This window comes from Polypterus senegalus, chromosome 8 (genome assembly GCF_016835505.1).
Source record: "Polypterus senegalus isolate Bchr_013 chromosome 8, ASM1683550v1, whole genome shotgun sequence".
Lineage (NCBI taxonomy): Eukaryota > Metazoa > Chordata > Cladistia > Polypteriformes > Polypteridae > Polypterus > Polypterus senegalus.
Genome location: NC_053161.1, coordinates 172605602 through 172618357, shown reverse-complemented (window position 1 = coordinate 172618357; position 12756 = coordinate 172605602). Strand labels below are relative to the sequence as shown.

At 40.4% G+C, this 12756-nt stretch overlaps 1 protein-coding gene across 1 annotated transcript in view; it reads right to left on the bottom strand.

Moving 5' to 3' along the window:
* Window positions 1–2240: 2240 nt before the first annotated feature.
* LOC120533439 (zinc finger protein 239-like) overlaps window positions 2241–12756 on the bottom strand; it is a 33752-nt gene continuing 23236 nt past the window's right edge. The window contains exon 3 of the mRNA XM_039760336.1: window positions 2241–3061. Within this exon, the coding sequence (XP_039616270.1) occupies window positions 2301–3061 (761 nt within the window). The 3' untranslated portion in view covers window positions 2241–2300. The remainder of the gene's footprint in view (window positions 3062–12756) is intronic.

The window sequence follows — 12756 nt, the reverse complement described above, 5'->3', positions numbered from 1 at the left end:
TCCAGTGAATACCTTGAAATGCATGAGTGTAACCAGATTTAACTTTAACAACACTATTTACTTATAAAACACATTTTCATACAACAATGTAGCTCAGAGTGTTTTACAAGGTGACAAAAAGAGTTACAAAAAAAGAAAAACAATTAAGATTAGGCAATAATATTAAATAACAAAACAAGGTAAGATCTGATAGCTGGGAGGACTGAAACACACACACAAACTCCAGGTAAGCTGGAGGAAAAAAAAAAAAAACAAATCTGCAGGGGGTTCCAAGGTCACAAGTCCATCCAGTCCCCAGTGGACATTCTACCCAATACGAATATATCGCTAAATCAAACCTCTTAGTTTTCATGTTACACATGAAAGAATTTGATGAAGTTGGTCCCATGGACCACTGAGATACCCAAATTCATTGAAACCTCTCAAGAGGGCTGCATGGTGCCTTGATCAGGCGGTGGTAGTGCAGATCACCACCACAGAAGAACCGGGAAAAAAAACAAAGAATAGAAAGTTTAAGGGGATGTATAACGTTGAAGTCAAGTTCGTTCCAGATACTAAATCACTGTGTCCTCATATGCGAGTTCATCTGTCCATCAGAGTCATCATTCCATGATTTAATAACTTTGTTCTTGCTGGAGTACATTTCTAGCATTCTGGCTCAAGAAGCCCACAGAGGGTCATCAGCAGAGGAGTCAGCTCAACATTCAATTGACATCTGTGTTACCTGAAGTAGTCCAGGCAGATCCTGGTACAAGCTGGAGTTCAGTCTCTTAGTTATCCGTGTTATATCTGCTTTAACGGGCCTGGTAAGTTTAGTAGAACGGGCAATGCCCACTTTGTCCTACTGTGCAGAGGCAGAGCGTGCACACTATTTTATCAGAGGGGACAAGCACTCAGTATGAATTACTTTGTTGGATTCTCTTTAAACTATAAAAGTAGGTTTGCCTTGATGAGGTTGGGTATAGATCTTATAATAATAAAGCCCACCACAACAAAAGGTACATTAAAACCTTTGACTGCAAGTAACTTGGTTTGCAAGTGTTTTGCAAGACAATCAAAAATGTAATAAATTTTAACTTGATAAACGAGCGTGGTCTTGCAATACGAGTAGTATGTATATGGTTTGTTTGCCGAGTGTCACGTGATCACAACTGAACCGATGGTGGTTCTCTTTCTCTCACTTCAGGATTGTGGTTAATTGTTTCACATGCTCGGTCTCAGTTGGCTTGCCTCACTCGTATAGTCGACATCTGTATGACCATATGCTGCTTACTATAGCATTGTGACCATGTATTAGTGTTTGTGTCTGTGTGTGCGTGTAAAGCATTTTCTTATTTTGTGGCCAAGTGTAGTGACTGTTCTTTAGTAACGGTACTAGATTAGGGAGATGTGCAAAATTTTGTAAAAAAGCAACACCCGAATAAGGCTGTAGCAGTGCGAGTGATGAATCTGTTTAACGACAATGCAATGTCACATTTCCGCGGAATCCTCAAAAGGAGGCAAAAGCAATGCCATTGGATTGGTTCCCTGTTAAAGTCACAAAAAGAGATTCCAGTGAGCCAACAGATAGCATTGATTCCGTTAGTTAGAGTGAAAGTCGTCCTACACAATAACCCTCCTCCTCCTCCTCTCCCTCACACCAGCCACGATTCTTTTCAAAGGTAAAGTGCAGGTTAATTTGTTTGATGTATTTTTACTTTATATTGTGTGTTAATCATTTTTATATGAATATTTTTGGGTTGTGGAACAAATCATCTGAGTTTCCATTATTTCTTATGGGGAAATTTGCATTGATATGCGAGTGCTTGGGATTACAAGCACATTTCCAAAACGAATTATGCTCACAGATGAAGGCACCACTGTACTTAACAAAGCTGGAGTAGTTGGGAGAATTACATTTCTTCCTTCTTCACCTGACAGTTTACTGCTTGCTACATTCATTGCAGCAACACAGCCTCTTCTCCTGTGTGAATTCTTTGTGAAAACCGTTTGTCAGATTCATCACAGCCATACAGCTTCTCTTGGAGACTAATGTCTCAACAATGGTTTAGTTTTCACACTTTTCAGGACAGGAATGCACCTCTTCACTCTCGACTCCTGAAAGTGTGTTTCTTTTTCTAGAGTTATCTTCGTACTGCTACTATTATTCTCTTCGGTTGGCTGCCAGGGCTCGGCGTTGTACTTGTATGGTTCTTCCTTCTGTAATTCATATGGAGTGGTTGTGATTATTAAGATCTAGATTTTTTTTTTTTTTGGTTTGTTGGTTCAGCACAAGTGGCACAATCACATTCAGAACACCACTATGGCTTCTCCACTAGGTGAAGTAATTTGTGTGAGAGAAGTTGGCCTCTTTGTAAAAACTGTTTGCCACAATCATTACAGTGAAATGGCCTCTCCCTCATGTGACTTATTTTGTGTCTCTTAAGGTACCTTCCATTCGAAAAGAGTTTCCCACATTCAGAACAACAATATGGCTTCTCATCTGTGTGAATTCTTCGGTGTCGCTGAAGGCAGCTTCTTTGTGAGAATTGTTTGCCACATTCAATACAGGAATAGGGCTTTTCCCCAGTGTGGATTATTTTGTGGGTCTGAAGATGGCCTCTTTGTGAAAACTGTTTGCCACACTCAGAACAGCGAAATGGCTTCTCCCCCATGTGACATATTTTGTGTCTCTGAAGGTAGCTTCCTTGTGAAAACTGCTTGCCACATTCGGAACAGCAATACGGCTTCTCCCCGGTGTGAATTCTTTTGTGGGTCTCAAGAGATCCTCTTCGTGAAAACTGTTTGCCACATTCATCACAGCAATATGACTTCTCTCCATTGTGAATCATTTTGTGGCTCTTAAGGTTGCTTCTTTGTGAAAAATGTCGGCCACATTCATTACAGGAATATGGTTTCTCCCCGGTGTGAATTCTTTTGTGGTTCTGAAGATGCCCTCGTTGTGAAAACCGTTTGCCACATTCAGAACAGCTATATGGCTTCTCTCCCATGAGAATGGTCCCAAGTGTGCTCTTGTCACAGATTTGTTTTTCAGATTCAGTTGAGTAGCTATTTTTGATTCCTGTATAAATAACAAAAAAAGTAAAGGTTTATTTCTTAATCTACTGCACAAACACTGACATTAAGTCATAGCATTAAATCAATGCTGTCTGAAATTAACAACTCTTGCATAAGCAATTGTAATATATAAGGGAAAAACAACAAGTGGAGTGACTTTCCTTATGCAACTTAAGTCTTCCAAATATTCCTACACTAGCACAGTCAGTGTAGAAAAGATGTTAGAACAGCAAAAGTAAACATCACATGTGAAAGGTGCAATTGACAAGATTAATGGTCACATTTTCTTAACTATAGTACAGAACGATATTTTTTCACCGTACAGTGATCCCTCGCTATATCACGCTTCGACTTTCACGGCTTCACTCTATCGCGATTTTTTCCTCATACTCGCTTACGTCACTACGCATGTACTTTCTGAGAACTTTTATCTAAGCCCCACGATGGCTCCTAAATGTACTCCTTTTTCTAAGCCTTCTGACAATAAAACTAAGTGCTGGAGGAAGATGCTTACTATCCAGGAGAAGGTGAAACTCTTGGATATGATCAAAGATGGCAATACCCTACAAAAGCCTCCTCACACATATGAAAAGACAGCGCCAGCAACTTCCTATCAAGATGTTCTTCAGCCGCGCACCCAGATACCCACTGCCTACTCCTAGTACTCCTTCAGCAGAAAAAGATAATGACGCACCTTCATAGGTTAGTGGTTGTGTGTAAGAACTGTGTGTGTGTAATTAAATGTACAGTACAATAATCTACTATATAAAAGCGGACGGGATTGTCCTTCCGTCCCGTGAGTGCAAAGCGTAGCGGTATTCCGCTTATCACAGACTTGCTACTTGCGGCACGAAGTCACTCGATGTGAGCAGAGTTCTGGTGCTCTCATCGTTCCCTTGCTTTTGTGCGCGATGTGCTGGAAAAATAGACAAAATTATGTCTCTGGAAATAATTAATGTTGATGGAGTACAAATGCCTCACCGCATAGTAAATATCAGGGGAGAGGGTGCTTGCTTATTCTCATCTGTAGCTTATTTAGTGCATGAAAGTCCGTCTTTAGCGGTACAGATTCGGGCTGACATTGTACGACTTTGGACAGGCACTCGAGGGGATAAAAAAAATGTAGGTTTTCAGGAGATGTTATGAATGGACACTTTGATGTTCATTCCCTACACTTACATGCCTGATGTACACATGAAGCGCACACAAATTGAGGATAAAAGTCTGTCGCCTTAAAAGGCAGGTGAGCCTAGTAATATATTTGTAACGTCTAATATGTGTTATGTTCTCTTATTTTGTCTAATATATTGGGTAATACGAGTGTAATGGTGACTAAAGGATGTTATTTCATGTCGAGAGGGCTCTAATAAAGTTTAAAAACGTATTTAGAAGGTCGTGAAAATATGCGATTTATAAATAAAGAATCCTACTTCGCGAAAATTCATTTATCACGGTAGAGTCTGCAACGGATTAACCGTGATAAACGAGGGTTCACTGTATTTTTAAAATATTATAAAATGACGTTCTTTTTTGTTGTTGTTTATTGGAAACAAAAAAGTGATAACCTTCAGTTATCCTGGTATTGGAGAAAGTTGAATTTATTAACACAGAGCACCATGCCACGCACATGAAATGTATCTTTAACAGTCAGAATGTATCCTGAAATTTCCCTACAATTTACACCGGGGTCACTCGACTCCAAAGCACATATGAGAAATGTTTTATTTAAATGACCAAAGCAAAAATAGAGGAATGGACAAAGTGACATATCACTGTACCAACTCTGGGAGAAAACATAGGAGAGGAGAAATATTGGATGAGCACAAATATTTGTGTCTGCCCTGGATTGGAAGTGGCAGGTAAAAGCAGGATTGGTCAGCTTTGTAACACACTGGTGACATTTACACCCTCCACTATACTGTAAATGGGGAGTGTAAATGGATTTATATAAGCTAATCAAACAGAAACCTACTCAGTTTTACTGTGTATTTATTCTGATGTGTGTATTCATGATAGGGTGGCTGCCATCACCAGTCAGTTCTCGCCCTCGCAGCCATCCATTATGCCTCCTTCAGAGTATCGCCCAACCTTCTCCATATTCTCTCTGCCTCTGAGGTTTCTGATCTCCTCTCTTATCACCCCGGTACATGTCCACTTGACAGTATCCCCTCAAATCTCCTTCAGGCCATCTCCCCCCTTACACTTTCCTACAATTACACACATCATTCATAACATCTCATTCAGCTCAGGCACATTTTTCTACCATCTTCAAACATGCTCTCTGATAACCCTAATTTTCAAAACAAACACACTCGATCTATCCCAAGATAATTACAGGCCTGTCTCTTTTCCTCGTAAAAACACCTGAACATGCCGTTTCTAACCAGGTCTCTTCCTTCCTTCCTTGTACAGACTGGATTGCTCGATACCAACGAGTTCCGTTTCAAAAGGAACCACTCGACAGACGGCTCTACTAATGGTGGTCGACCAGCTATGACATACTAGAGCTATCAACATGTCCTAAGTCCTGATCCTGCTAGATCTCTCTTCTGCCTTTGACACGGTCAACCACAACATCATTCTTCCCACTCTTTCTGAAACTGTCATCTCTGGGATTGCTCTCAGGTGGTTTGACTCCTACATCTCAGGCAGATCCTACAGTGCATCCTGGAGGAGAGTTGTCAAAGGCACGTTAGACATTCACAGATGTACCACAAGGATTGGTGTTGGGTCCTCTACTTTTCTCTCTGTACATGACCTCGCTGGGCTCCATCATCCAAACCCCATGGGTTCTCTTAACAGTGCTATGCCAATGATACACAGTTGTACCTGTCCTTCCCTCCAGAGGACAATACGGCTTTGGCTAGAGTCTCTGCATGTCTTATTGATATCTCAACCTAGATAAAAGACCACCATCTACAGCTCAACCTGGAAAATACCAAGCTTCTTGTGATCCTTTTCAGCCAGTCTGTTCAACTCCACATCTCTGTACAGCTTGGCTTTATGTCGCCAAGACCTGCCAAGTCAATACACAACCTTGCTGTGATGATTGATGGCCACACTTCTACGGTTTCTCAATTATTCAGGTTCATGCTGTACAACACCCACAAGATCAGACTTTATTTTACAGAGCATTCAGTACAACCTCTGGCTCAAGCTTTCATCTTGTTGCAACTTGATGCATACTTTGTTACTGAACGAAGCTGTATTATGACACTACCATTTTACACCTTTTTCCTTCACTTCAACATAAGCCTCCCAATTAAATGAAAAGGTACATACAGCCTAGCTGCGACCAACAGAAACGATCTCACTGGCCTGCATACTTAGGCCAAAGTAAAAAAGCGGAAACTTCAACATCACACCAGACCAACCAGCACAGGCAAGATACCTTAGAACAACAAAGACAACATATGACAAACCACAATGCGACATTATCCAAAGATCAGTGGTGGCAAGTCTTGCACCAAGACAGTGAACAAAAACTAATTACACAACTTTGCTGAAGAGCAGCGGCAAGGTCAGACAACAAGAAACATTAACGACGGAAAAACTACAAGGATTCCATAACACTGACAACCCAAAACAAGATACAGTGGTACATCGGTATACGTCTGCTTTGGAATGAGCCCAACTTGGTATACGTCCTGTTTGGACACAAACAATTTTGCTTGGTATACGACCTTTGTTTGGAATGTGACTCGCGTGCTACCCTTGTTTACATCTCTCGAGACAAAGCCACGACTGCCCTCGAACATCAGTGTGCCAGTTGCTAGCATTCAGTGAACAACCCGCGCTATAACTCTCTGTGAATTTTCACATGTGTGGTATAGCGGGTCCACAGCTCCTGTCAAAGACCAGCTTTAAAATAAATAATCACCACCCTCATGGATTAGTGAGGGGGCATGGTGGTTGTGTAGCTGAAGGTTCTAACGGTGATTAGCGATGTGGACGTTTCTCACCAAAGTGCACAGGTAAGAGACGATCCGCATTCGTGAATGTTCCTGGGGCTGCTTATCTTGATAAATAGAAGCGCAAGTCGGCTAGAAGGGGAGAAAAAGAAAGAACGGATGGGAGAGAGAGCGCGTGAAGTAGCTGAAGTAGGCAGAGTGAAGGTCAGCTGTAAGTAGGGCGACTCCCCTGTTGGGAAGCAGGGGGACCGCCAGGTAAAAAGGCACCTGGCCTCTTTTTTTTTTTAAATAATGTTTCCGGCTGTATTTTAACCTCATTTTTAAGATGACTTTTTTCTGTTCTTCTTAACCTCCACGTTTCACTTCTGATTTTATGGATTATTTATTGGAACTTTGGAGACTGCACTTTAATTTCAACACCTTGTGGATTGTTTTAATAAAAGCACTGTGCACTTTTTCACCATCCCCTTGCTTTGTTGTTACCGATGAGCTTAGCAGCGAGGCACATTACCGATGGTGTAGGGTTCAAGGGCTTCCCGACTGCAGATGGGAGCATACAGCAAACCCGCATCGTCACAATGTGATTTTGTGTTTTTTCACGTAAATTTGAATTGATTGTTGAAAAGTATGAAGGTGGCATGCGTATCCGGGAGATGGCTGTTGCATACAGTTTGCCGAGAACGTCGGTATCTACGATTGTGAAAAACGGACGTTATTAAAAAGTGAGGTAAAATTTTCATTTATTTCATCTAATTGCTTATGTTTTTATGTATTTTAGTATTAAAAAGTGTTTAAATTATTTTATACAACCCCACCAATGTATAATATGCCAATTGCAATAGGAATTTTTTCATGGGAACGGATTAATCATTTTCCAATTATTTCTTATGGGAAAAATTATTTTGGTATACCTCCTGTTTGGTACAAGTCCAAGGACCAGGAATGGATTAAGGACATATACCGAGGTACCATTGTATTTCCTTTATATTACAGCATAGGCAATTCTCTGTTTGCTTAGCGTTATTGTACGACTATCACCAAATCACAAGGACAAACGTTTATTTGCCAGGCCCTGTTTTTACTCATGGCAAGTTGTACACTACATTTTCCAGAGTTAAATCGAAAACCGGGTTAAACTTACAGGCACTTGCGGGTTACACACAGGAGAATATTTTCGCTGACAATAACGATTATGCAACAAATAGCGTTTTCCGACAATTATTAGAGACATGGTTATACTACATTGCCTGACGGCCACACTTCACACGTACTGACTTACATGTGCCCTGCATTTCCCTTCTTATCCAATATGTTCTGTTAACCTGTTCATGTTACACTTTGTATTGCAAATATTCATGCTGTTTTAAGTGACTATAATAACATGCCCTAGAGCGATGTCAAGCAAAATGACCCCTTTTATTGTCTAACTAAAAAGATTACAATATGCAAGCTTTCGAGGCAACTCGGGCCCCTTCTTCAGGCAATTTGCTTGACTTCTCACTACTTTCATAATGGCTAACACGGTACAACACCCTAGTACTACATAACATTCCATACTAATCATGTGACTATTGTAATATTGAGTCCTCTCACAAGTCACTACTTATTAAAATAATCTCTTTTCTTATGGTAACGTGTGATGTTCTTTGCTTCCTCATCATTTCATTAACGCCTTTAATTTTTAAAAAATTTTTGCAAGCACGATTTGCTAGTGTGCTGTTAAATCACTGCAGATGATCCAGAATGCAGCGGCCCCGTCATATATTTACCCAGCTGAGATGGGCACACGTCACTCCTCTCTTCAGGTCGCTACATTGGCTCCCTGTAGCAACACACATTAAGTTCACGTCAGTGGTGTTTGCCTACAGAGTAGTTAGCGGGTCACCCCTGGAGTATATGGAGACACTGGTGAGGTGGTCTACTCCTTCTCACCCACTCAGAACTACCAACAGCCAGCATCTGGTGATGCCATCTTTGCATGGTATCAAGTCTCAAACCAGACTCTTTTCCTGTGTAGTTCCGAGTTAGTGGAATGAGCTGCCCACCTGTATTGCTGACTACCTCAAGGTATTTAAGAAGCGATTGAAGACCCATCTGTTCTGTGAATAACTGTCCAATTGATAGAAAGGAAAAAACTTCTCTCTGATCTTTTATATTGTTGGTTAATTTGTTGTTGAGGTTTAATCGCCTTATTGATTTTTAAACTATTAGTTATTACATCTTTTCAATTTTTGTTACCCGTCCTACTGCATCTGCTGAACAAACAAGCCCTAGCCTAATGTTACTCAATTATGTCTACCACTTTTGTAAGCTGCTTTGGATAAAGGTGCATGCCAAGCAAGTAAATGTAAATATATGTAAATTATTTCTGGTTCTATCCCAGCATTAAAGCCAGAAACTTCATGCATTCAGATTCTTTATTAAATGAAGATCCCTATAGAAAAAGAAATTACACATTGCACTGAAAGGCAAAGAGAACACATTATCTTAATCCTACCATTAACACAAAACTCTGTAGCGCACTTATTGTATGGGTTTGGATTAATCAAAGATGGACATCTGCCAAGTTTGTGATTATTTCAGTCAAAACAGAGATACTCTCCTGTTAAAATTACAGGAAAGGACTCTGACAGTTTCCCTTACTCCTGGTATCCCCCAAAGACTGCAAGGGCTGCCAACAACCTCCATCTGCTCCAGGCAGTGCACCACTGAGGTGTTAAATGTTATCTCTTCAGAGTCTACACCATGATGTAGGGGGACTGTCTTCTGTAGCTTCTGAACAATGTGGCCTTCACAGCCATTTCGGTCATCCAACCAAGACAGTTCAGCCCCAAGTGGTGATCCTGTTAGAGATCATGAATGTTGAAGTCTTCCCAAAGTCTAAACAGTCACTGAAGCAAAAGTCTTTATATACATATATACATATATATACATATATATACATACATATACATATATATATATATACACATACATACATACATACATATATATATACACATACATACATATATATATACACATACATACATACATACATACATACACATACATACATACACATACATACATATATATATATATATATATAAAAAGGGCCTAACACTTAGTTGTTGTTTGGTACATGCATCCAAAAAAAAAGGATGAAACTTCACTGCACTGCTAAATCTCATTAAGGCAACATTCCGATTCACAAGAAGAAACTTAAAGTACAGGCACCCAGCCAAAGTCTTGCAAGTATTCACATACCCATCTCAGGTCTTTCTGTGAGGAAACTTGAGAGTAAATGTGAGATCACCCTTGATTGAAAGTTTTACTTCAAGAGCCAATGCTTTAATTACAGGCAAATCCCATGATGTCCTGTTAGAGATTTGCAGCCTACTCCATGAGCTCCAGCTCCTACCACACACCAGAGGAGTGACATTACATGTGTCAGGAGCCATGTTTCTTCACAAAGGTCTACTACACATTGATCCATCCCACTCTTGAATGACTGGTCTAGATAGATCTACGAGGGCCATCTGACATTTGCCAGTGATCTACACTGCTAGGTCTGGTAATAGGAGCAAGTCCCCAATATTCTTCTTCTTTAAACAAATTACGACTATCAGGAGGGCCATTCACAAAATGTTCTATTCGGCAACTCCTCTTAAACTAAACCAATCAAGAGCACAAATCTGCACACAACAGCAACAACATCTAAAGATCACTGTGGCACACCAGCCATGCCAACACTAAGAGGGGTTTAAGGTGCAAATGAACCACAAAGTGTTCATCTCATTGCTCACTAACTGCACTTCTAAAGGAAAAAGAACTGGAATAGAATCAAAACAAAATAGCTTTGTATGTTCTTATATTTTCTAAACAAAAACAAACAGACAAAGAATTGTAGCTTCAGTTTCACATACTAAATCTGCAGTTTCCCTCAACACTAAAAAGTACAATTTAAAATGACAATCAAAACAGAGTGGTCAAAAATATCAAAATCAGATCTCTTTCCAAAGTCCTACAGTTCTAGTCAGGAGCACAAATCTTCAGGCATCAATCACAAGATGGCACTGATCAGGGCAGCCACGGTTGTTTGGGTTCTGCTTGTGTCATCCATTAAATTTGCCTTTTGTAAAGTAAAAAAAAAAAAATGAGGATTACTTACACACAAGATCAGCTCCTATCTTTTGGGATCGGACTTCATCCTTAACCGGTCAAGGATGCTTACATATGGGTTTACTACTTATGAACCATCCGACTGCAAACGCGGACTCCCAGCCAGGTAACTCGCACCTGAAGCAGAGAAGGGGGAAATACGTAGGGTCTCTGGTGTGGTTCAGGAGCCACACTTTGAGTGACTCTTTGTGGTCTAGTTTTATCTGCCATCAGATCATCAACAAACCTAATTCTCTTCTCACAACAAGTAAGGATTAGTTTCTCTCTTTGGCGTATTGCTTTGTGGAGATGTGGCTTAGGGCATCTGCCCCAAGCCCACATTAGAACTGCCAGGGTTTCTGGTTTACAGAGCTGACAGAGCTGCTGATCGCTGTAACAAGTCACAAGGAGGTGGAGTTGGCTTCTTCATTAATTTTTGTGTTTAGGCAAGTCCCATGATATCTTGCTTGGATCGTCAGTCTCCTCCATGAGCTCTTGCTCCTACCACACTCACCAGAGAACTAACATTCTATGTGGCAGGAGCCATGTTTCTTCACCAAGGTCTAGAATACGTGGATTCATCCCATTTTTTCCTAATTGGTCTACAAGGGCTATCTGACGCCGCTTGCTGGTGATCTACACTCCAAAGTCTGGTTCTAGGAGCAAGTCCTAATAATCCCCCTCTTGGTAAATTCTCTTTAATCAAATTAGGACTACCACGAGGGCCCCTCATGGACAGTTCTTTCTCTGGCACCTCTTGTTAGACGAACCCAATCATGAGCACAAATCTCCACGTGATAGGATTCAAAGATCACTGGGGCACACAAGGAAGGCCAAACCAAAAACAGGGGTTTTAATTGGAAAAGGGAACATATGAAGCGCTTACCTCATGGCCCACTAGCTGAACTGCCAAAAGCAAAAGGCATGAAAATCAACAGTAATTTAGGAGAACTGGCGCACGAATGATCAAACTTTATACATGTGTTATTTTCTAAACAAAAACTAAACAATTAGACCAAGGTAGTGTAAATATAAGAAATCAGAAAAAGAGATTAGATTGGGAAACAAATTGTAGCTTCAATTTGTGTATGCAAAATAATACTCTGCTGTTTCCCTCATCACTAAAATGCACAATTTAAATCAAAAATTAAAAAACAAAAAATGGTCAAAAATATCACAATCTGATTTCTTCCCAAAATCCTAGTCCCAGTTAGGAGCACAAATTTCCTGACCTCACTCTGTGAATCACTGGGGCACACCCACAACCCTACCATGCCAGCCTTAGGAGGGCCAACAAAGTGTTTATCTCATTGATCCAGATATGCCATTTTCCAGTGAGGCCATTTAAAATTTAATTTACTGAATGTATATGTTTAATTGACATTAAGTACAAAATGTGATGAAAGCATGTAACAAAATGATCCCAATAGGAGCTACCACAAGAGTGGGCATTCATATCAAATTTCTCACTAGGAAAGCTGTGTTTGCCACACTTCTCAAAGCACATAAAGACAATGAAAGAGAGATGCCCATGACTGGCATCATCCCGAGAGAGCTCTGCAAGTAGCTCCAGGTCTGTTTTGGTGTGAAACTTTGCATATAAGTTGATAAATATTTTATATGTCTTTATTTATAACTTAGACAA